Source organism: Maniola hyperantus, chromosome 8, assembly GCF_902806685.2.
Source record: "Maniola hyperantus chromosome 8, iAphHyp1.2, whole genome shotgun sequence".
NCBI lineage: Eukaryota > Metazoa > Arthropoda > Insecta > Lepidoptera > Nymphalidae > Maniola > Maniola hyperantus.
The window spans coordinates 9,048,165-9,070,883 of record NC_048543.1 but is presented as its reverse complement, the minus strand read 5'-3'; the positions used below and the strand labels follow the sequence as shown (position 1 = coordinate 9,070,883).

Sequence of the window (22,719 nt, the reverse complement as noted above, 5' to 3'; positions counted from 1 at the left end):
ATTTTTAAAAACTATCATACTCACATTATTGACTCTACACTCTTTGGTTTAATAAATATGGCAATAGGATAAAGTTGCGCCACTTGTAACCTTTTGATGGCGTTTCCGCTTACGTCTAAAATGCAATGTTTGCCCTGAAACAAATAAATTACAAAATAATAGTAATAAAACTAGCGATTCCTGTTTTCACAATCAGTTTTTAATCAATAGACTAACGAGCCATCCATTCCACATGAAGTTTTATTTTATCTATATCCTTATCGTACTGAGTCAGTAATTCATATCAGCTTTTTGTCTCACTCCCAACACTATTTATTTTTCAGACAAACTAAGCAACCCAAGAAACGTCAGTTTGCCTTATTTAAATAAAAATTCGACTATAATACAGTCGCTATTGATCTTATAAAATAGTAGTATACCTTTTCGGCGACTTCTCTGACAGAGGCGACGGACGTCCCGTAGAGGTTTTCGTTATACTGGCCGGCCTCGATGAACAGGTGGTTCTGTATATCGCGCTCCATCTGTTCGCGGCTGCCCACGAAATGGTAATCCCGCCCGTCGACTTCGTAGTCTCGTCGCGGCCGGGTTGTATCTGATATGGAAGCAATTAGATATTAATATTTTCAGAAATTGTCTGTCCCACTCACTCCGTGAACATCAGAAGTATATGCCCGATCGGCCAATATTTTGACAATCTGTGGAGTGTTCGCGGTATCTAGTACAAAATGTATGATCAGAGTGAGCGAAATGTATGGCCATACAGACAAACAATATTTCTGACAGACAATTTTTGATGGTAATATGCAGTGTCCTTACAAGATTTTCATCGATTAAAAATAACTGGTTAATAGCATGTCAAAACACGCATGGAATAACGGTTCCGTAATCATGCTTATAAAAAAATTGCCGATAAAAGTGAAAACTCCTACAGCCGAAACTAAAAATTGAATCTTAACAGATTGTGTTAAGGAACAAATTTTAAAAGCAAATGAAATAAGCACGCGACCTTAAAGTTTTTAATCATCCCAACATCACCTAATGGAGGCAATTAAAGGAGATTTCACCTCAATAATTTACACAATAAATAATTTAATTAATTACGTTACTCACGGGGCACGCAGCTTCCAAACTTATCGGGGAACTCTGATATGAGGTCGTCATTGATTCTGTCTTTGAGCGGGCCGAGGATTATCACCGGCCTCGTGTAACTGATCGTCAGCTGCTGTACTGTTTCGTACGACAAAACCGCTTCATCTTGACCTGTGAAATACCAAAGTGTCAGTAAAAATGCAATTTCCAAAGGCTGCGAGTATTGGACGTCCCAAGCGAATTCACGGTCTCAGGTGTCTGGTATTAATTAATTATCTTATCTATAGTTTCATGATAAGGGTTCAGGGTTTAAAAATTATTTTTTCAAACGAATTCGCTTGTTTCGACAAAACTATGTCCCTCGTACAGCCTTGATCGGTCATCTACGCATTAAATTCTCGTGAATTGCTCTAACGCTATCCTAAAACCTGTGAATTGACAAAAAGTGACTAATGCGACTTGTTATTCTGAAAACTTTGAGAGCATCCCAGTTGAATCGCTATAAGCAACTATGTTATGTTCAATAGGGATTTTCTATTTAGCGATTTGCAGTATTTTGGTATTATAATTATTTCGATCGATATCTATTCTAATTTAAAAATAGAATTCATAAGCTTTGAATTATTAATCGTGCAACGTGCTTCTATAACTATTTGCTATAGATAAAATTACTAAAGATATCAAATGGACGCAGTTGTGAACGTTTTCGTGTGTTAACAAACATGAACATACCTATTCCTATTTCCCTGTACTAAAATAATAAAAAATAGTAGGTTCAATGAGATTTATGTATCGTAGTAATCAATTTTAAGACCTGCGAGGTGATTCGCTAACCGATATATCATCGTTAAATGTAAGCCCATTTTGGTTCTACATTGCTGCTTCACTGAGCAAATATAAACGTAAGTTTCGTAGCAAACCTGCCAAGGATTAAAATTAGGAAGAGAAAGTCAAACAGCTTGGTGGCTTTCATTTACTGAGTTAGCGAATAACCCCACAGAGCCTTATTGAAAACACACGAATATTAATTAACAGCGTCCTATCGACAAATAATTATATTTTACAAAATCATGTGCAATACCTAAAACCTTGATTATTTAGCTAAGATATGATATTTACCAACTCAATTCAGTGATATAAAGCCATACTAGGTCGCGGAGGAATCAATAAAGTAAAATGTTCAATGATAACAATATTATCATTGTTTATATGTGTTTGAGAATATTTTGAAGAACAAAAATCTATGATTGCACCGCACCCTTTGAGTTCCTAAACTAGATTAACATTACTTAACAAACACCCTAGCATGGTTTTTGTAACGTTTTTGAAATAGATCTAGCTAATTACTACGAGAGCTAATTATGCAAGAGTGTATATACAAAAATATTATGCAATTTCTATCTTATAATTATTCTTTCTCACTTATGATATTTCTTACCTTAACGCATTGGAAACTTTTGGTTAATACAAAAAGTGTTCACAAAATATTTGACGTCAAATAAAAAAATACATACAATGCGTACCGACAACTATACCAATCTCAAATGGACGAATCAGCGAATAAATGACATGCTTTGCAAAATTACTTTTAAAACTGCAAATGAATTAAAAATCCTATAATATTAAAATATAATAATATAGCCAGGATTAAAGTAACACTACACACATTAATTTATTCTGTAATAGAACAATAATAATGGCTGTTGAAAGCTATAACTAACCTATGTATCAACCATTAGTCCTAAGACTAATATTGGTACTTGGTTGATACATACGATAGGTATAGCTTTCAAAGATTATTCTGTCAATACTTGTTTAGTTTTGCTTATAACTGAATATGCTGCATATTAAAATAAAGTATGTACCGAATTCAATAATTCTGGCTACAATGACTGTTTACATTGAACGTGTTCATTTCTAGACACAGTCGTGCACGCTAGGCCATATTTTACTAGAGCGTATCTCAACTTATAAAGCGACACAAAATCTACATTCGTAATTAAACCAGCGCAGCAAATCTGAAAAAATGAAAATAAGCCTAAAGAGATCAATATCTGTACATGCTCGTGAGAGATGTATCGCTAGAGGCTAAGGCGAAGCGCGTAGCGTGCAGCATGCGCGGCGCCCGAAGCGTCACTACTGTGATAGAGGCGGCTCTTGTGTCCTCGTGTGCTTCCAGTGGCCCACTCTCCCTTCACAAGTTAATAATGACTGTACCGTTGTATTGTACAACACATTGCGCCGACGGCCCGTTCGGACTAGAGAGCGCGACGTCATATATCTAGTTCATAAATGACTCAAACTTTGGTGGGCTTTATGGTGGATACAATCGTGTGCGGAGGCTATTAGAATCATCGCGTTGTATGAATTAGAAAAAAAACTAAACATAAACATATGAAAAATAATAGACAAAATCGAGTGTTATTAAAATGAAAACTACGTTTCTAATTGATGATCATAACCAGAATGCGGGAGGTAAGGTATCGGCTACGGCACTCGCAAGCTACGCCTCACTCCCATAACTTACTCTCGTCCTCGAGATAAATGAGCGTTATCTCCTCCATCATGGGAAGTTCCACTCGATACAAGATTTCCCCTACACGTAGAAAAATTCACGTTATATACATTTATAGAAGCACTCCACATTGCAAATTCTCCCTATGGAGAAGGTCTAAATGGGAGTCTGGTTTCGGTAAAAAAGTTACACACTATGATGGTTCAAATGTGTCATTATCGGTGATATTAAATTCAATGCGTCTTCGAAGAACGTAGTGTCTACCCATAGTTCTACTTTATGAGTAGTTCACGAAAAAAAATAGCAAATAAAAATGATGTACATAGTCGATAGGACGATGTTAGGATATGTTCGGTTTGGCTTCAGTTAGGCAACTAGAAGCACGGGACGGTGGCCAGTCGTGTACCTATTAAACCAATCCGTGTGCTAGCTGCGGCCCTCAAGCTGACCGCTTGCTATGACACCTAGGCGGTACAGAGTCTGTGACAATGTTCTTCAGTGCCGACTAACAACACAACCGCGCACCCAATAATAGTGTCGGTTTCTTGGCCGTATAACATGTCGTCGACAAAGTGATTAATCAATAATCAGGCATTTTGTATAATGCAAAGGGAAATGGGGAAGTTTGATTAATAAAAAAAACTGTAACGTCAATATTTATCACACTAAGGATTATCACGAATATTGCTAAGACACTGTTGTAATCTCAGTAACCTTTTCGGCAACATACAATAATTACTGTGATTGTGCATTACAAGGTTAAAATTCGAAAAAAAAATAGTTTGACCGATAAAGGCCTCTGAATGTCATAGCCTATTAGTTTCTTGACATTATTATTCATTATTTCCAGAGAAGTGCAAATTCTTAGAGTTATAATATTGGGTCATTTTGCAACATATACAATATTCATAAAAACCAAAACCTGCGGCTTAGACTACCACCCGCAAGCTTGTAATTTATAATTTACTAGCTTATGCTCGCGACTCCGTCCGCGTGGACTACACAAATTTCAAACCCCTATTTCACCCTTTTAGGGGTTGAATTTTGAAAAATCCTTTCTTACCTTCTTGCCTACATCATAATAGCTATCTGTATGCCAAATTTCAGCCCAATCCGTCCAGTAGTTTGAGCTGTGCGTTGATAGATCAGTCAGTCAGTCACCTTTTCCTTTTATATATTTAGATTTGCTTCGATGTAAAGCCGTCTAAAGAAGTTTTGCTTCAGTTAAAGAGCTCAAATTTTGGACTACACTCCCATAACATTTTTAAAATAAGAAAAAAATTACCTAGTGCTCAAAAAAAATACAGTAGGTACGCGGCAGAAAGTAATATACATCGACATTTAGAAGGAGATAGCAGATTTGTAGTGTTGTCCCGCTGCGCGATTGCGGGAGATTGACAGCTACAATATCACGATCGCAATCACCTCAGATTGTAAAAACTATCTGTCCCGGCCTACTCACGTGTGTAGTCGACGTTAGTCCGACTAGTTTCGCACGCGCCGCGGTTTTGACGCAGTCAAAACCGCGGCGCGTGCGCGGACGGACTCCCTTTGAAAAAGGACCCCGGATGGGTTCGAAACTAGTCGGGCTAACGTCGACTACACACGTGAGTAAAGCCGGGACAGATAGTATTTATAATGGAAATCACTCACGGTAGTTTAAACGCTAAAACACCTCAGATTGGTTGACGATCGCTCACTATTGGCTACAATGCATTGTTGCAACAAGAATCGCACAAATTCAGCCAATCAGAACAATTGAGATTGTAATAATGATTGATGCAGGTTTTAGACAATCGCCCTTCTGGTGTCATCACAGATTATGTCATTGAGACCGACAAAACGTCATATAGGTATGAGTGACAGAGACAAAGCCGAAATGTCATTCTAAAGGATGTAGATTACTTTCTGATGAAGTTTTTTAAAGTTTTGCTAATAACATTGCCCAATTCACCTTTGCATAATTCAAATAGCCCAATAATGATTTATAGTTCCATAATTAATTAATCACTTTGCTCGTAACAATATTATATAAACTCTCTGTATCACTGAATGGTTATGTGGCAGGACACGATAGTTAATTGTTACTGTAAGTTACAAACAAATGCAGATCACATAACTGGTCCTCGGGCCGCTTACACCATTTCATCAAGCAACAGTCATATTACGCATAAACTTCCAATTATATTACTATAAAAATTCTATAATTAATTATGAAGCATTGTCATGCTTTCCATAGACACTACAAGCGTTAATTTACTCACACATATCCAATTTGAAATAATTTAAAAATTTATAACAGTAGAAAACCAATTCACTAAATACATCTTACACAAAATATGAATTTTATTCTGTCACCTAACTATTTGTAAAATTTATTTTATAATTTTGATCGCTAGCAATATGTAATTTAGAATTTTTACCGACCTAATACAAGGAATCTCTGAACAAAATATTCGGGGAGTATGTATTAACGTCAAAACGCCTATGAAACTAATCAATAATAATAATTATAAGTGGGTTTACCCGATTTGAAATCCTATCATGTAATGAGAGACACAAAATAACATGAACATGTATTGTCGTCAATTGAATGGTTAGAAGAAGCACACAGCTTGAATAAAGACTTCATTATGTGACAATTATTAGCAGCCGCATGGATTTTGCATACAGTAGCGACGAAATCTTATCGATCATCTAATATAACTTTATTTAAATATTTATAAGATAGTTCCAAAAAGATAAACGACAAGGGCATTGGATAACTAATTTATAACAAATAGAATGTGAAAAGAAATTCAGTCAGTTAAATCGCGTATATGCCAAGTCGCAATTTTACAAAATATGGTAAACCGATTCTACACAAGGTCGCAAAAATTTGAACACATGTTTGTAAGATGTCATCAAAACTGTTCACACACTTCTGCGTAATTTTTTAAATCTTTGCTCATAAATGTGAGCGACATAATAATTTCTTGATTGAAACATACCGTAACGTTGGGTACGTTACGGTATGTTTCAATCAATGTAGGAAAGAATGCACATCGAACTTTCGAAAGAGATTCCGGTTTCGTAAAGCGTTGTCTCTGTCGTTAAGACAAAACGTCATATAGGTATATGAGTGATAGAAACGACGCTCTGCGAAGCCGAAATTTCTTTCTGAAGTTCGATGCACTCTTTGCTGCCATGTACTTTAAATTTACTAATTAAAAAAATTTACAAAATCCCTGAAGAGTATTTCAAGATCGATAAGACAACGCGCGGCGAATAATGACCTACACACGAACAGCGTAATAGCGAAAGTAATAGACAAGTATGGAGACTGAATGTGCACTTACCGTCCGCGTTAGTGTCCTCTTGAGTATAACAAAGCATGAAAGCTGTAACAAAATGGTATATTACAACTTGAGTCCATCTTCACATTGCCATGTGAAGGTGCAAGCTTTAGAGCCAACACACAAACCTGCGCGAAGCTTCGCAAAAGCTTACGAATTGATTCGCATCGCGAATTCTTCCGATGTTCTGCATCACAATTAATAACAGAAGTGCAACGCTTTTTGCTACCCATGACACCTGGACAAATCCGTTTAGACGCACGACGCCAAAAACACAAAATGCCAAATAACGTAAACGGTATGCAGAATGTCCTTAAATAATACCAAAGCTGATGTCAAATCGCTATGATAATAAAAACCTAAACTATAAGAGAACTTTAAAATTTAAGAAATCTTAAAGAACAGCTTGCTTAAACTAAGGGGTTTGGTATTTCTTCAATTTTGGCATTTTACGTTTTTGGCATTATGCTTGTTTAGTATTTTACGTAAGTAATTTTACATTATAGCAACGCAAAACACCACAAATTTTGCGTTTGCGCATTTTGCGTTTTTGGCATTGTGCGTCCAAAGTATAACAAAGTCCAGTGTATTTAACTATGGCAGCAGAAACCTTGCAACGCGTAATCGCATTGCATCGCAGTATTTTGCGTTACAAATTCGTATCGCATCGCAACGCAGGTTTGTGTTTCGGCCCTTTGAGTTAGATAGTTATTTACTGTGAGAAGTTTTGCAGCGTGTTTTGTTCCCCAATTAATTAATAATAAGGCCCATTTACACTTGTCGAACGATGGTTAGTTTAGATAAAAGCTCGCTATAACGACCCTTGTAAAGTTCTAAACTCTAATGTTAAATAAAGTACAATTAATAACGTATAATTGTATATACTTCATAGCATAGTTAGTGATTTAATAAGAGATAATATAATTTTTTCTTTAGATATCTATGAATTTTTATGAAGAAAATCGTAAAATGAATTAATTCCAAATAAGTGTGTATGTGTAAATGAGCCTTTAGGCCAGCTAATCATCCCAAAATCAGCGGTACGGAAGATAAAATACATAGTTTTGATTTTTCGAAAATTTACATTAAAAATGTTATGTTCGCAAGAACATTGTATCTTACACACACATGTATATTATGATTTGACTTTTTTTACATAAAATATTATTATACCAGAAGGCACCCTAAAGCTTACGCTAAGACTCAAGGCACATAGCGGCAGAGGCGAAGCGATGCGAAGACGTGTCTTTTCTAAAATAATACTAAGAACTTTACATTGTCATTTGCAAAAGGAAAAAAAAGCGTGGTTGAATGCATAGATTTATTTTTCTTGTCTTGTTGTTCCTCGCAAGTAGTTGCAGTTGATATAAATTTTAGTTTGCAAACAATTTAGAAAAAGTGCGTCGCGTCGCTTCGGCTGTCTCGCAAAATGCCTTGAGTCACAATCTTTTAATTATTTTTGAGTAATGGGGATCCACATTCCACATTGCGAATTTATCCCGACAGGTGACGCATAAGCGAACCGGCCATGATGGAACAAGCTATACTGAGCTGTCAAACACCATTATTAAAATTGTCATGTAACCAAAACCTCTTTAATCTAAGTATTATGCGTACAAAATAACTTCTGACGCGCCATTTTAACTTTATGTATCAATTGACATGTCAAAAGTACAATTTTAGTGCTTATTTTAAAGGTGAACCATGCTTTTGATATGAAAGTTAACCCATAGAGTTAAAATGGCTCGTGAGAAGTATTTTTGTACGGATTAAAAGAAACTATAAAGATGACAGCTTGCATTGTCCGGACCTCTTGTGGCGTCCTCTGAGATCAGTTTTGCTTGTGGATCCCCATTGGCGATAATGATATTATTACGCTTAGGAATCTTTTATGAAAAGACTTACGCTCCTGATCCGAGCCGTCTTCTGATTTGCCGTCCTCCCGGCTCTTCATGAATGGGAACTTTCTGCTAAACGATAACGTTTTCTTTTTCCTTTCCAATGTTGACTGACTCTGGAATCAGAATGGTGGAGTTCTTTTCAGTAATATTGCAACCCTTAAACAAATTATTTATTCCTTTTGAGGCGTATAAAGAGCTTTATGAGCATAAAATACGACACCGCTCAGTCGTTCGACGGCACAGCACCTCAAAGATTCTGTCAATAACTTCGGGTAGAAAGTTCTTACTCAGTACTTTTTAACAATATAGGCATGCGATTGACTGCAATGCCTTGCGCCGATGTTCTACTGTAGAATACCGACGCGCAGGCAATCTTGCGTCGATGTTCTACTGTACAATTGTTCTAAATTTTGGAGCTCAGAATTAGTACATCATATTTAGTGTAAATTCTGTTCTTATCTTTATAAAAAAAGGAAAAGCAGACAGACTGACTAATTTATCAACGCACACAACCACATCAGACTAAAATTTGGCATACAGATAGGTATTGTGACGTAGAAGAAAGGATTTTAAAAATTCGACCCCTAAGAGGGTAAAATAGGGCTTTGAAATTTGTGTAGTCCACGCGGACGAAGTCGCGGGAATAAGCTAATAAAGAAAGAATAGACGCCTATGAATATTGAATACTCACCGTGCTGACGGGTGTGCCCTGTCCCTGGAACTTGACCTGTCGATCCCGCGCCCGTTGTTTTCGCTCCCAGCGTCGCTTCGACGGAATGATACCGATTGCGTCTGGATCCGTCGTGTCTAGCCGTCTGCAAATGTTCATTGTAAATTAACAAACATCAATTCCATATTAGAACGGAATAACTCTTTAATGTTGAAGTGCCTGTGATTTGCAATATAACAAGGTTAAAGTGAACTTAAACAATGAAACTAAAACTAAAACCTTAAAAAATATAATATTATAACTAAAATATATTATTAAAAGGAGTCCCTTTAGGCAAGGTTCCGAAGATACTGGCAGCGTTCCCCCTTTGAATAGCTAGGCTAATTCTTTGTCCGAGGTAGCTGCCAGCTCTTCAGTCTCCTGTGATGTCGACTAACCTTTTTGCTATTTCCTTAAAAAGGCTTATAGCGCTAGGACCCCACGGACCAAGGGTCCGTATTATATTCCAATCAATCAAACAAAAAGGATCAAACAAGACAGACAATAAAAGAAAGAGTTTAGAAAGATGGTCCATGAGATATTTAGGCTAGCTGTATATTAGGTATCAGAAAACTTTGTCCCGCTGACTCTACGACTGCAAACGTCAGAGGATATCTAGTCCGCCGCAGGTTGAGATGGCAATCGGGGTACAAGGCGGGGGTACGCCCGCACACCCACACATCACCCGCCCGAAATTTAAAGTGCAAAAGTTTGCATTTATAGATCAAATAAAATTTTTTGGTTGTTTACTTACATATCACTTTAGGATTAAATTAAGACACTTCAAAAAAGGGATTGGCATCTCACACATACCTGGCTTGCCACCACTCGTCGTCAGAAGCGTTGGTGACGTGTAATATGTCACCGTATCGGAATGGCAGTCCTCTTGACGGCAGCCCGTCGTCCCGGATGGGATCGTAGTCAAAGAGAGCTCTCACATAAATCGTCCGTTTCTGGGAAGTCCTTAACAGTGTGTGGTGTTGCTTGAGTTCATTTATACGAGCTTCAAATTTATTGTATTCCTGTGGCCTGTACACTACCGTTAATTTTACATTTTGTCCTGTGCCCTATAAAAAGAAACCTCAATAGTTAGACAAACCAAACCCATACACCTATAGATACTTTTAATAAAACTGTTTACTGGACAATTTTTATACAATAAATATATTTTGAAAATTTTAATCGGAAGAAGCATTATTATCGATACAGTCTAAAACAGTATTTTTAGGGTTCTGTACCTCAAAAGGAAAAAGGAACCTTATAGAGTCACTTTGTTGGGGCGCTAGTTATAAATAATATTTTAGCGATCTAATATTTGAGCAATAATAATATACTCATGCCTAACACCCATAAAATAACAATTAAAATTTGCAACAAGTAATAATTAGCAGATGCTTAAAAGGCGCATATTGATTGTCCTATTCATAACACGTTGATTGAGTCATGGGATTTTTAAATTATTCAGTTACGCAATTCAATATTAGCTGGTCTATTTTGTCAATCAGACAAATATGGCAACTAGATTTGTATGCAGTTGACAAACCTAATATGTAGTGATAATAAAATGTAGCTTGATAGACTGGTAATGAGTAAAATTAATTTTAATTGTGTTCTTACGAACCTTTAAAATATTTTCTTAGTAATCAAGCAATACCTACCGTATTTTGTAATTCCAAGTGCATATCAATGTTAATTTAATTGTAGGAATTAAGGCAGCTCAGTTCGGTGCTTTCTTCATACAAACGTAGGAGGGAAAATACAACAATATTCGATATTGTACGCACAAAACTAAGAATTATATCGATTTATCTCGTCATTATCTAGGTTCAATGATATCTAAAACATTAAAAAAAATTTGATTTAAAAGTTACGAGCCTCAAAAGATTCCTATTTTAACACTAAATCTATGACAACTTTGGGCGTAAATAAATAAGATTAGGGATATGAAAATTCTAAAACAATTTATCATTACACGTAGTTTATTTATTCATTAGTTGAAATAACTTTACTTTGCAAACCTAAATTCAGTAGTTTTTTCTCAAAAATACTTTTCCCAAACTACTGTTCAACCCTTTTCAAGCGCTAGATTTCGGCTAAAATCATCATGCTTCTCACCCCAAAACATTAGACACCGCGCGGGTGGCGGAGGGAAGGGCCAGCCCAGCGGCGCGCGGCTGCGCGTGTAATATTGTGGTTTCTATGACGACAACTGTTGTTATGTTTTCAAAAACAAAAGTCGTAATGATTTTATAAAATTAATTTTTATTCGTTTATTAATTCAGTGGCTATGCAAATGTGTAGAAGATTGAGCAGAGCAGAGTCAATAAGTCCTTCAAATACTTATTGCATTTTGTACATTGACCTCTGGAATTTGAAATTTGGACACCAATTTTATTCATTGGTTTATTGACCTGACTTTGTTGTTGAGGTCCTAGTAGGGATATCTACTCGTGTGGTCCTAGTACAATAGGTAAGTAACTTTGTTTAGTTATTTATTTTATCTAATTTTAAAAAACCGGCAAGTGCGAGTTGCTCGCGCACCAAGGGTTCCGTACTCAGGTATTTTTTTGACATTTTGCTCCATAAATCAAAAACTACTATGCATAAAAATAAATAAAAATGTGTTTTAGAATACACAAGTAAAGCCCTTTCATATAATACCCCACTTGGTATACTTATTATACATTGAAAATTGAAAATACTAATTATTTTTTCATTAACACACTTTAATTTTTTTTTGTAAGTTGTTATCACAAATCTATGGTTTTTGGATTTATTCCTTTACTTGTGTTCTAAGACCTACGTACCTACTAAATTTCATGATTCTGGGTCAACGGGAAGTATCCTATAGGTTTGTGTGACAGATACGACACAGACGGAGAGACGGAAAGACAGACAGACAACGAAGTGATCCTAAGGGTCCCTTTTTTCCTTATAAAGTACGGAACCCTAAAAAGGTACCTGTATATGTATAATAATATAGGTAGGTAGGTACCTACCTGGTGGTATTTCTTTATATTTTTAGGGTTCCGTACCTCAGAAGGAAAAAACGGAACCCTCTGTCTGTCTGTCTGTCGGTCCGTCTGTCCGTCCGTCCGTCCGTCCGTCCGTCCGTCCGTCCGTCCGTCCGTCCGTCCGTCCGTCAGTCCGTCCGTCCGTCCGTCCATGCGTCTGTCGGTCCGTCCATCGGTCCGTCTGCCCGTCCGTCTGTCCGTCTGTTCGTCTGTCCGTCTGTCTGTCTGTCCGTCTATCTGTCTGTCTGTCTGTCTGTCCGTCTTACAAATAAAGTACGCAACGCTTCGTACAAATAGTACTTTTTTATTTATTTACTAGCTGACGCCCGCGACTTCGTCCGCGTGGATGTAGGTTTTCAAAAGCCCGTGGGAACTCTTTTATTTTCTGGGATAAAAGAAGGCAGGTCATGCCTGTCGTAGAGGTGATGGCCGTTGGAGCCGGAAAGTTCTTGAGTGGAGACCGCGTAGGTATAAGTAAGCGTAGTGTGGGACGCCTTCCAGCACGATGGACCGACGATATACAGAGGCTGGCGGGAAGTGGCTAGGTGAGGAAGGCTGAGGACCGGGTGTGGTGGCGCTCTTTAGGGAAAGCCTATGTCCAACAGTGGACGACCGCAGGCTGATGATGATGGAAAAAATCACGTTGATCCGTTGCACCCCTCACACGTCCCTATCCGCCTTCTCCACTCCTGTCACGCTGGCGAATAAGTTTGGAATAGAATAGGATTTCGATGGAGTGCGTGGATTTTTGTGAACGGAGTTCAACCATGTAGTCGTGGTTTGGTACAATATTAATTCACCAACAACAGTTCCTAAAACCCATAGAATAGGAGTGCAGTACCCTGCAGCATCAGTATTGAAGAGTTGGAACTTAAAATTCAATAATGGTATATATGTTTGGCATCTACAATATTATCTCACAATCAACAGTGGCTTAGGAGTGCAATACCCTGCATCATCAGGGTTGAAGAGTTGGGATATCGAGTTGAATTATGAAGTCGTTGCTTGGTACCTAAACCAGAGATAGTTTATTCTAAGCGTACCTTTAATATCAATTCAACATCAACTATTCCTAAAACAGCTGATTGAAATCCAAAAGTACAAAAGCTACCCGTCATTATTATGATGATGGTTGAGAAGTTGGAACTTGAAGTTTTAACATGTATGGTTTCTAACAAAAAAGAATGAATGAAATCGGACTACGCGTTAATGAATTACAGCTCAGTATACATTTTAACTTTCAACCCCTCTCCTAAGGGAACCATGCTGAATTTCGGGATAAAAAGTATCCTATATTCTTCCTCATAGTATGACGTCAAATCGTACCAAGTTTCATTGGAATCCATTCAGTAGTTTCAGCGTGATGCGCGGCCGTGATACAGACATACAGACAGACAGACAAAAATGAAAAAAATTCCAGTTTTGGGTTCAGTATCGATTATAGAGTGCCCTCGAAAAAAAAATTTCAAAATATCTTCAATGTACAGAATTTCACCTGTTACAGTTTTATTATAAGTAATAAAATAATAATAATAATATTGATTCAGATACAAGTTAGCCCTTGACTGCAATCTCACCTGGTGGTAGGTGACGATACAGTCTTGCTTACGACTATTTCGGATCGGAAATTCTTGGATTCAGGTTAAATGCAGTGCAAAAAGAGAGATCATTAGGATTCCGTACCTCAAAAGGAAAAAGGAACCCTTATAGGATCAGTTTGTTGTCTGTCTGTCTGTCCGTCTTACAAACAAAGTACGCAACGCTTCGTATAAATAGTACTTTTTTATTTATTTATTCAGATACAAGTTAGCCCTTGACTGCAATCTCACCTGTTGACAGACATAGAAACGGCGAGACTAGTATATTTTAGTTACTTTCACAGCATTATGTCATATGGCATATTATTAGAAAAGAAAAAGAAAGAAAAGAAAAAACGTTTATTTTTTAAAGCTGTACCACACATTACCAGTTACCAACTGGTTAGGTTATCCCAGCGCCTCTTATACTTGAGTAATAAAGTCAAAAAACCTCAAGTAGAAGAAGCGCCGGAATAAAGTATGTCATGTGTGGCACAACCCAAAAAAAAGGTCTATCAACACTATATTTTACAAATCCAACAACTGACAATCGAAAAGAGTAATTTATTACCTATTTTGAACAAATCATTTGACTTTGACTTTTGATCCCGGAAAATCAAAGTTCCCACGGGATTTTTAAAAAACCTAAATCCACGCGGACGAAGTTGCGGGCATCATCTAGTGCATACTAAATAGTTTTTGATTTATCATGCAAAATGTCAAAAAATACTATTTACCTATTTATTTATTTTTATTTTTCACTAGCTGCCCCGGCGAGCTTCGTACCGCCTAACAGTCGATTCTTTTTCAGGAATTTTTTAAAAATTTTCTCTCCGTAAGAACCATATTCGTACTTCAAGGAATATTATAAAAAAAGAATTAGCGAAATCGGTTCAGCTGTTCTCGAGATTTGCGATCAGCAACACATTTAGCGATTCATTTTTATATGTACCGAAATTCTAGTTACATAGTAGTAATAAATTAAGTTACATTGTAAATGCTTATCTCTAAACAGAGATTTAGAGATAAACATTTTACTATTGTAGTACGGAAACCTCGGGGCGCGAGTCTGACTCGTACTTGGCCGGTCGGTCTGTCGGTCGGTCGGTCGATTTATTTTAGAATGCATCGTATCGACAGCTGGTGGTAGTAGTTTACATATATCCTACTAATATTATAAACTAGGTGAAGCTATGATAGCCTAGTGGTTAGGACGTCCGCCTTCTAAACGGAGGTCGGGGGGTTCGATCCCGGGCACGCACCTCTAACTTTTCGGAGTTATACGCGTTTTAATTAATTAAATATCACTTGCTTTAACGGTAAAGGAAAACATCGTGAGGAAACCTGCATGCCGAGTTCTCCATAATGTTCTCAAAGGTGTGTGAATTCTACCAATCCGCACATGGCCAGCGTGGTAGACTATGGCCAAAACCCTTCTCACTCTGAGAGGAGACCCCTGCTCTGTAGTGAGCCGGCGATGGGTTGATCATGATGATGATGAGGTGATGCCCGCGACTTCGTACGCGTGAAATTAGATTTTTAAAAATCCCGTGGAAACTCTTTGATTTTCCGGGATAAAAAGTAGCCTATGTCACTCTCCAGGTCAACCATACCCATGCAAAAAATCACTTCGATCCGTTGCTCTGTTGCGACGTGATTGAAGGACAAACCAACGAACCAACAAACAAACACACTTTCACATTTATAATAGGTGTAGTGATGTGTGTGTGTGGATGTTTGGATGTTTGTTACTCAATCACACAAAAACGGCTGAACGGTTTTGGATGAAATTGGGAATGGAGATAGATAAAAGTGTTAATTAGAATAGAATAGAATAGAATAGAATAGAATGTTTTTTTATTCATGTAAACTTTTTAAAAGTGCTTATGAATAGTCAGGTTTAATTTACCACTGGTTCGGAATGCCGTTCCTACCGAGAAGAACCAGCAAGAAACTCGGCGGTTGCTCTTTTTAATTTTTCAATTTACAATGTTATTATACCGTACTATACAAGCCATTGCACCCCCGTGCATTGCGTCAAATCCAAGCTTTTTTATCGTTTACATAGTCTGCGACTGTATAATATGCTTTTTTTAGGAGCATACTTTTAACACATTTTTTAAACTTGTGTAAAGGCAAGTCTAAAATTGCTTGTGGAATTTTATTATAAAATATTACACTCATTCCCACAAATGACTTTCGCACCTTCCAGAGGCAGAGCGCAGGAGTAGCTAGCTTATTTTTGTTTCTAGTTTGCCTATCATGGAGATCACTGATTTTTTTGTAACTGTGAATGTTTTGTCGTACAAAAATTATATTATTGTAAATATATTGGGAAGCTACTGTAAGAATACCTATTTCCTTAAATATCTCTCGTAGGGAATCGCGCGGTTTTAAATTATAAATTGCACGTATTGGTATATAATTAAATTTAGGGTATACCCTAAATTAACACATAGGCTACTTTTTATCCCGGAAAATCAAAGAGTTCCCACGGGATTTTTAAAAACCTAATTCCACGCGGACGAAGTTGCGGGCATCAACTAGTAATAAAATATAATTTGGACTTATCCGAATTCCGAAAGTCAGGGTTGTCAAATCACACTTATATTATAAAGGCGAAATTTTGTATCTGCGTGTGTGTGTATAGGTTTGTTACCCTTTCACGCAAAAAGTACAAGACGGATTTGGCTGAAATTTGAAATAGTGATCGCTTTTGAAAGAGTTCTCGTGGGATTAAAAAACCACTATATCCTCGCGGACGAAGTCGCGTGTATCATCTAGTTACAAATATAAGTATGTAGGTCATATTGTGTGCTTAGACAATTTAATTATATACTTGAGTTTTCATGTAACAGAAACAAAAATGGATTGGCGGAAGAGGAAAAAGAAACGGTTTAGACTCGCAAAAGCAAATCGCTTGCAAAGAGGAGATCTATTAAAAATCATCAGAATCTTTCCAAACCATAATATTATCTTGTGATGATAATGCCATTACTTTTTCGGGGTTATTCCCGTGAGTCACACCCGACGTGAGTAACAATGTGACTCGACGGGAATTTTATTTGACTGAATATGTACTTTTCCGGGATGCTGAATTTGATAATGACATTTATTTTCAAATCCAAAATAGCAGACATGCACTTTTCACAAAAAATAGAAATGGGTGTCGTTTTCAGGTTTTCCAGGATGCTGGTTTTGATAATGACATTAATTTTTTAATCTAAGATGGCGGGCCAGCACTTTTTATAAAAAATAGACGCGAGTGTCGTTTTCAAGGTTCTCCAGGATGGTGAATTTGATGATGACATTTATTTATTTTTAATAAATACTTATATATTATACTTCTATTTTAGTGGATCACAGGATTTTCTTTGACAAGGAAACGACAAAGCAAAAAATCGAATTGAATTAGATTATGATGCTATCACACCGTACCATTTAGAGCCAGCTTCTGAAAATTTGACACTGTGTTTGTAAGTTGATATTATTTAGATACTAGCTAATGCCCGCGACTTCGTCCGCGTGGATTTCACATTTTTCAAAATCCCGCGGGAACTCTTTGATTTCCGGGATAAAAAGTAGCCTATGTGTTAATCCAGTTAAGAATTCTAAATTTCATTCAAATCCGTTCAGCCTTTTTTGCGTGATTGAGTAACAAACATCCAAACATCTACACTTTCACATTTATAATTCCACTAGCTGCCCTGGCGAACTTCGTTCCGCCTACGGCCTAACAGTCGATTCAAATTTTTCAAATTTTTCTCTCGGTAAGAACCATCCTCGTACTTCAAGGAATACCTAATTTAAAAAAAGAATTAGCGAAATCGGTTCAGCTGTTCTCGAGATTTGCGATGACATTTAGTGATTCATTTTTATATTATAGACTAGCTTATGCTCGCGACTTCGTCCGCGTGGGCTACACAAAATTTCGAACCCCTATTTCACCCCCTCCAGAGTTGAATTTTCAAAAATCCCTTCTTAGTGGATGCCTGCGTCATAATAGCTATCTGCATGCCAAATTTCAGCACGATCCGTCCAGTATTTTGAGCTGTGCGTTGATAGATCAGTCAGTCAGTCAGTCACCTTTTTCTTTTATATATTTAGATTAGGATTAGGATAATATAATTATTATGTTACTAGCTGCCCCGACGAACTTCGCACCGCCTACAGTCGATTCTTTTTCAGGACTTTTTAAAAAAAATTCTCTCCATAAGAACCATCCCCGTACTTCAAGGAATATTATCAAAAATAATTAGCGAAATCGGTGCAGCTGTTCTCGAGATTTGCGATCAGCAACACATTCAGCGATTCATTTTTATATAATATAGAGATTTACTATTTGTTGTCAGATTTGTCAATGCTGAATTATGTTGTATTTTAGTGACTCAAGACATTCCTTTTAGAAGAAAACAAGGAAAATAAAATGAATGTGCCCAATATACGTACCACTGAAATCCAACATGATGCTGCAACATTCAATTCTGTACTAAATATTGAAAGGTCTACCATACCATACTTGTAAGTTGTTATGCTATGTTTTTTGCATACATTCTATATAGATAATACTCACAATATAATTATGTTGATTGTATGTTTATTAATTCCAGAAATGAAATGGAGAGCTTCAATAGTTCTGCGTCGAATGATACATCTAATGTGACTGTTGAAACAGAAAATGATACATATTGTGTTTATGTGTGTAGTGGGCTTTTAGAGGGAAATTGAATTGTACCTACTTCCTACTTATAAAAATAAAATTTTCATTTTTGAGATCAAAGTGGAATTTATTTTGACTTTTGTATACACAAGTAGATAGTATATATAGTTTTTAGTCGCTACTAATAGATAAGTGTAGGCAACAAAAGTTATTTTCACAGACAAACGAATGTGTAATCATGTGTTCCTAATAGGTAATCCGCCAGCACAGAGAATTCAACTCCTAGAGTACGCATATACAAGGTTTTACATGAAAACAAATCGTAAAATGTTGGCGGGGGACAGGGGAGAATGCTTTGTTGTGATTGGTGGACTGACTAATCAAAACAATGTGCGGAATGAGGGTACCGAACGGGCGTGGGCGATGATTCATTTAAAATTCCGTGGGATCACCACGATTTAGCAATGCAATTCCTTAGGTACAGCATCAGGGTCGAGAAGTGGGTCTTCGAGTTCAATGATAAAGTCTTTACTTGGTAGATATAGGTACCTACCTCCAATATCAATTTATAACCGACAGTTTCAAAATCCCATAAGTTTTGGTGGTCATGTCCCCTGCAGCATCAGGATTGAGGAGTTGAAATCCTGTGTGTCCTATATAAAATGACATTTTATATAGGACAATGTCGCAAAGTTTCTTTATCAATTAAAAAAAATACCCAAATCGGTTCAGAAATCTCGGAGATTTCTGTGTACATAGGTAGAAAAACACAACTCCTTTTTTAAAACTCGGTTAAAAAAGTATCCTTTGTTAATCCTCTACTTGTCTGTAAAAGTCCCGTCAAAATAGGTTCTGCCGTTCCGAAGATTAGCCCGTTCAAACAGACAGACAGACAGACAGTTTTTAAAAACGTTTGATTCAGCTGTTATGGTACAGTTCAAATAACAATATTATGAGCTTGCGGTAGTTATTTCGAAATTACAGACAGACACTTCATAGAAGTATGGATTTCTATAATATATACGAGTTGTTTATACACGCTGAGGCAGTAGTTACCTAATAGGTATGTATGTAAGTGAGATTTTATAGTATTCATCAAAAGATAAGTAGGTAATCATTATCATTCAAAAAAAAAATTAAAAAATATTTATTTCAGTAGGTAAAACAATTTCACATAGTGCGTAGTAATTGGGACCATCCCAGTAACTGTTTTAGTATTGCTACGAGTACTCGTGGCAGGCGACCCCGCTCTTCCATAAAATCTTATACAATAATAATTGAAATAAGTAGTTCCTTCATAAATCATATATTTACAAAAATTCATCGGTGACATCTGTCCAACTATCTGTGTGCCATCATCAATATATCCGGACGCTAGTGTGAGCGCATGCACTCGCTACACTGCTCATCACTGAGTCTATCTCTTTCTATCACAATGTTAGGTGAAATAGCATACAGGTTACCCACGTGGGCCGAGCAGTTCGGACGTGCATCCAGCGTCACCTTAACTGGTCGATATCAATGTTCTTGCACATTTTTACCGACCATCTATTCTGATTGGAGATGTTAGGGCGGTTTCAGACTAGAGTATTTTTTTGCGCGTATACGGTCGTTTCAGCATACGCGCTTACACGCGCGCTACATACGCGCTTCAAAAAACCGGACGCGCGTATACGGGAATATTTCGGCGTGTACGCTCGAACCGGTGGCTCGGTGGGTGGTGGTCTCGCGCTTATACGAGCTTTGAAGTGCGTTAACGCTCGTACGAGTTGAGCGTGTGCCAAAAGGCGCGCCTATACGCGCCTACATGCGCTTCCAAAAACGAGCTTATACGCCAGTCTGAAACCGCCCTTATAGTCAAAAGCCAGGATTAAGAGCCAGCGCGTGCCAGACCTTTGTTATTTTATAAAAGCTGAAGATTCTTTGCGTATTGACAGGGTTACAGACAAAATAGACACACTTTAGTGGATACAGATTAGATCCCTTACATACCTTCAATGCTTTAGCGGCTTGTTCATGAGTAGCGTGGGTTATATCAATGTCATTGACAGCTAGTAACCGGTCCCCTCTTCTCAGTTGGCCTGACTTCTCTGCCGGGCCCCCCGCCAGTAGGAATGATACGTAGATCCCGTGGCCGTCTTCACCGCCCACGATGTTGAAGCCGAGGCCTTGCGGGCCTTTCTCGATGTCCACCACACGAGGCTCCTCGGAGCTATCTGTTTCATCCTCGCGTCTTAGAGAATTTGCAGTACTTGAGGCTGGAATCATTACAAAGTTACAAAATTATCTAATTTTTCTTATACTTTCCAATCTTTAAGGTTGCCTGGTAGAGATCGCTAATTAGCGATAAGGCCGCCTTTTGTATCTTCCCTCTGTCTGTGTATTTATTATTATTATTATTATAAAGTTGGCAAATTATTTTTTGTAAATAACATGACTGACTGATCAATAGCGACTCTGCACTGTATGACATAGCAATCATTGTGCTCTGTGTGGCACAAATGAAAGCCACAAAGCAAAATAAGAAGCAGAAGACATAGTATTGGTATACCCACTTCAAGGTGCAATAGCCACGCGGCACAAGACCGTTGATAGTGAATATCGGATAAAATATACTTAAACAGGCCTGTGAGAATTAAGTGGCCTGTGTTTTGGTAAAACATTATAGTCCCCGATGCCCTCTTCGATTGTCATTTCGACCTGTCGCGTATTATAGGATATTTCAGTATTTAAGAGTTACTTTTACACCTTTCCCTGGGTTATAAAGTCTTTCAATTTTACAACCTAATAAGTTAAAATGCGAATCGTTATCGTCGCCGGGTCGCTAGGAGTAGATTATAGCTTACGTGTGTTAGCCCGCGACGTCCTCGGCGAAGGCTGTCCGTGCCTGGGGCCCGGGATGAGCACCAGCTGCACGCGCTCGCCGGTAGCCTTCAGCGCGCTCACGGCGTCCTCGTGGGTCACGCTGTCTAGATCCACGTCACCTTTCTGTTTGACAATTGACGTGACTTAAACGTAAAGTGTAATGGCGTTTATTCAATAGATCATGCCCAAAATAATTACTATTTTAATTACACATATTGAGGACGCAAATCACTTTGTATGTGTGTGCCGAATATTAACTACGTATCCGAGACCAGTGATTAAAAACACTAACATCCTTAAGAGAAGTAGTCCTAGCGCGCTCTTTAGCGCTTTACATACAAAAGTATTACACAGACAGCTCTGGGAAGCGCGCTAGGGTTACTTCTTATAATAGTCGATCGGATATATAGGCTCGGTCTGTCAAGATACTATCCAACGGGTCGTCCATAGAACTGAATAGTCCATATCAAACTTACTGAAGTGTTTTTAACGACCAGCAGTTTGTCGCCGACCCGCAGCCGGCCGTCGCGGTGCGCGGCTCCGCCCGCCATTATCTTGGTCACGTAGATGCCATTGTCGCCCGGTATGTGCTGATTGCCCAAGCCACCCGCTATGCTGAAGCCTAACCCCGACCCGCCTTTCACTAACTCTATTTCTACCGCTTCTTCCTTATTTGATATTTGTGACACGCTTAGCAGATTCTCATCAGTCGGCCGACGTCTTATTTTCTGTAAAAAAAAGCGTTCTTAAACACACGGTCATAAGGAAAAGGGATGCTAGCCCAAAAGGGAGTCACTGTACTTAATGTTATGAGTACTCTCATCAGTACGAAAACCAATAATTAAATTGTGAAAGTCTATTCCGTACAAAGTATATGGACCATAAGATTTTTTGTTAATTTGAGATTTGGTCACACACCTAGTTAAAATCCTTACTATAATATGAAAACACATGTCTGTCTGGTAGCTTATCACAGTCTATTCGTTTATCAGATTTTGACGAAATCTGGTACAGAGATAGTTTGCATCCCGGGGTCTTAAGAGCAAAGGCTACT

At 37.7% G+C, this 22,719-nt stretch overlaps 1 protein-coding gene and 1 long non-coding RNA gene across 15 annotated transcripts in view; one reads left to right on the top strand and one right to left on the bottom strand.

The window, feature by feature from the left end:
• The window catches only part of dlg1 (discs large 1), a 42,905-nt gene that overhangs the window by 3,271 nt on the left and 16,915 nt on the right, over positions 1-22,719 (bottom strand). For 9 of the 13 annotated variants that reach the window (XM_034971469.2, XM_034971470.2, XM_034971472.2 and 6 more), the window contains 11 exons: positions 22,142-22,393; positions 21,647-21,788; positions 20,793-21,058; positions 10,363-10,616; positions 9,532-9,655; positions 8,845-8,953; positions 6,943-6,984; positions 3,617-3,685; positions 1,111-1,260; positions 420-592; positions 25-134 (listed from right to left, as the gene is read on the bottom strand). In XM_034971469.2, the coding sequence (XP_034827360.1) occupies positions 25-134; positions 420-592; positions 1,111-1,260; positions 3,617-3,685; positions 6,943-6,984; positions 8,845-8,953; positions 9,532-9,655; positions 10,363-10,616; positions 20,793-21,058; positions 21,647-21,788; positions 22,142-22,393 (1,691 nt within the window). The remainder of the gene's footprint in view (positions 1-24; positions 135-419; positions 593-1,110; positions 1,261-3,616; positions 3,686-6,942; positions 6,985-8,844; positions 8,954-9,531; positions 9,656-10,362; positions 10,617-20,792; positions 21,059-21,646; positions 21,789-22,141; positions 22,394-22,719) is intronic. The other 4 variants (XM_034971471.2, XM_034971477.2, XM_069500179.1 and 1 more) reach the window with 2 other exon arrangements.
• LOC138402662 (uncharacterized) lies at positions 11,435-19,439 on the top strand. 2 transcript variants are annotated; one of them, XR_011237019.1, is made up of 4 exons: positions 11,435-12,019; positions 17,497-17,616; positions 18,525-18,661; positions 18,751-19,439. It is a non-coding gene; the product is annotated as an uncharacterized lncRNA (long non-coding RNA). The 2 variants fall into 2 exon arrangements; XR_011237018.1 differs by lacking the exon at positions 11,435-12,019 and having other exon boundaries at positions 16,194-17,616.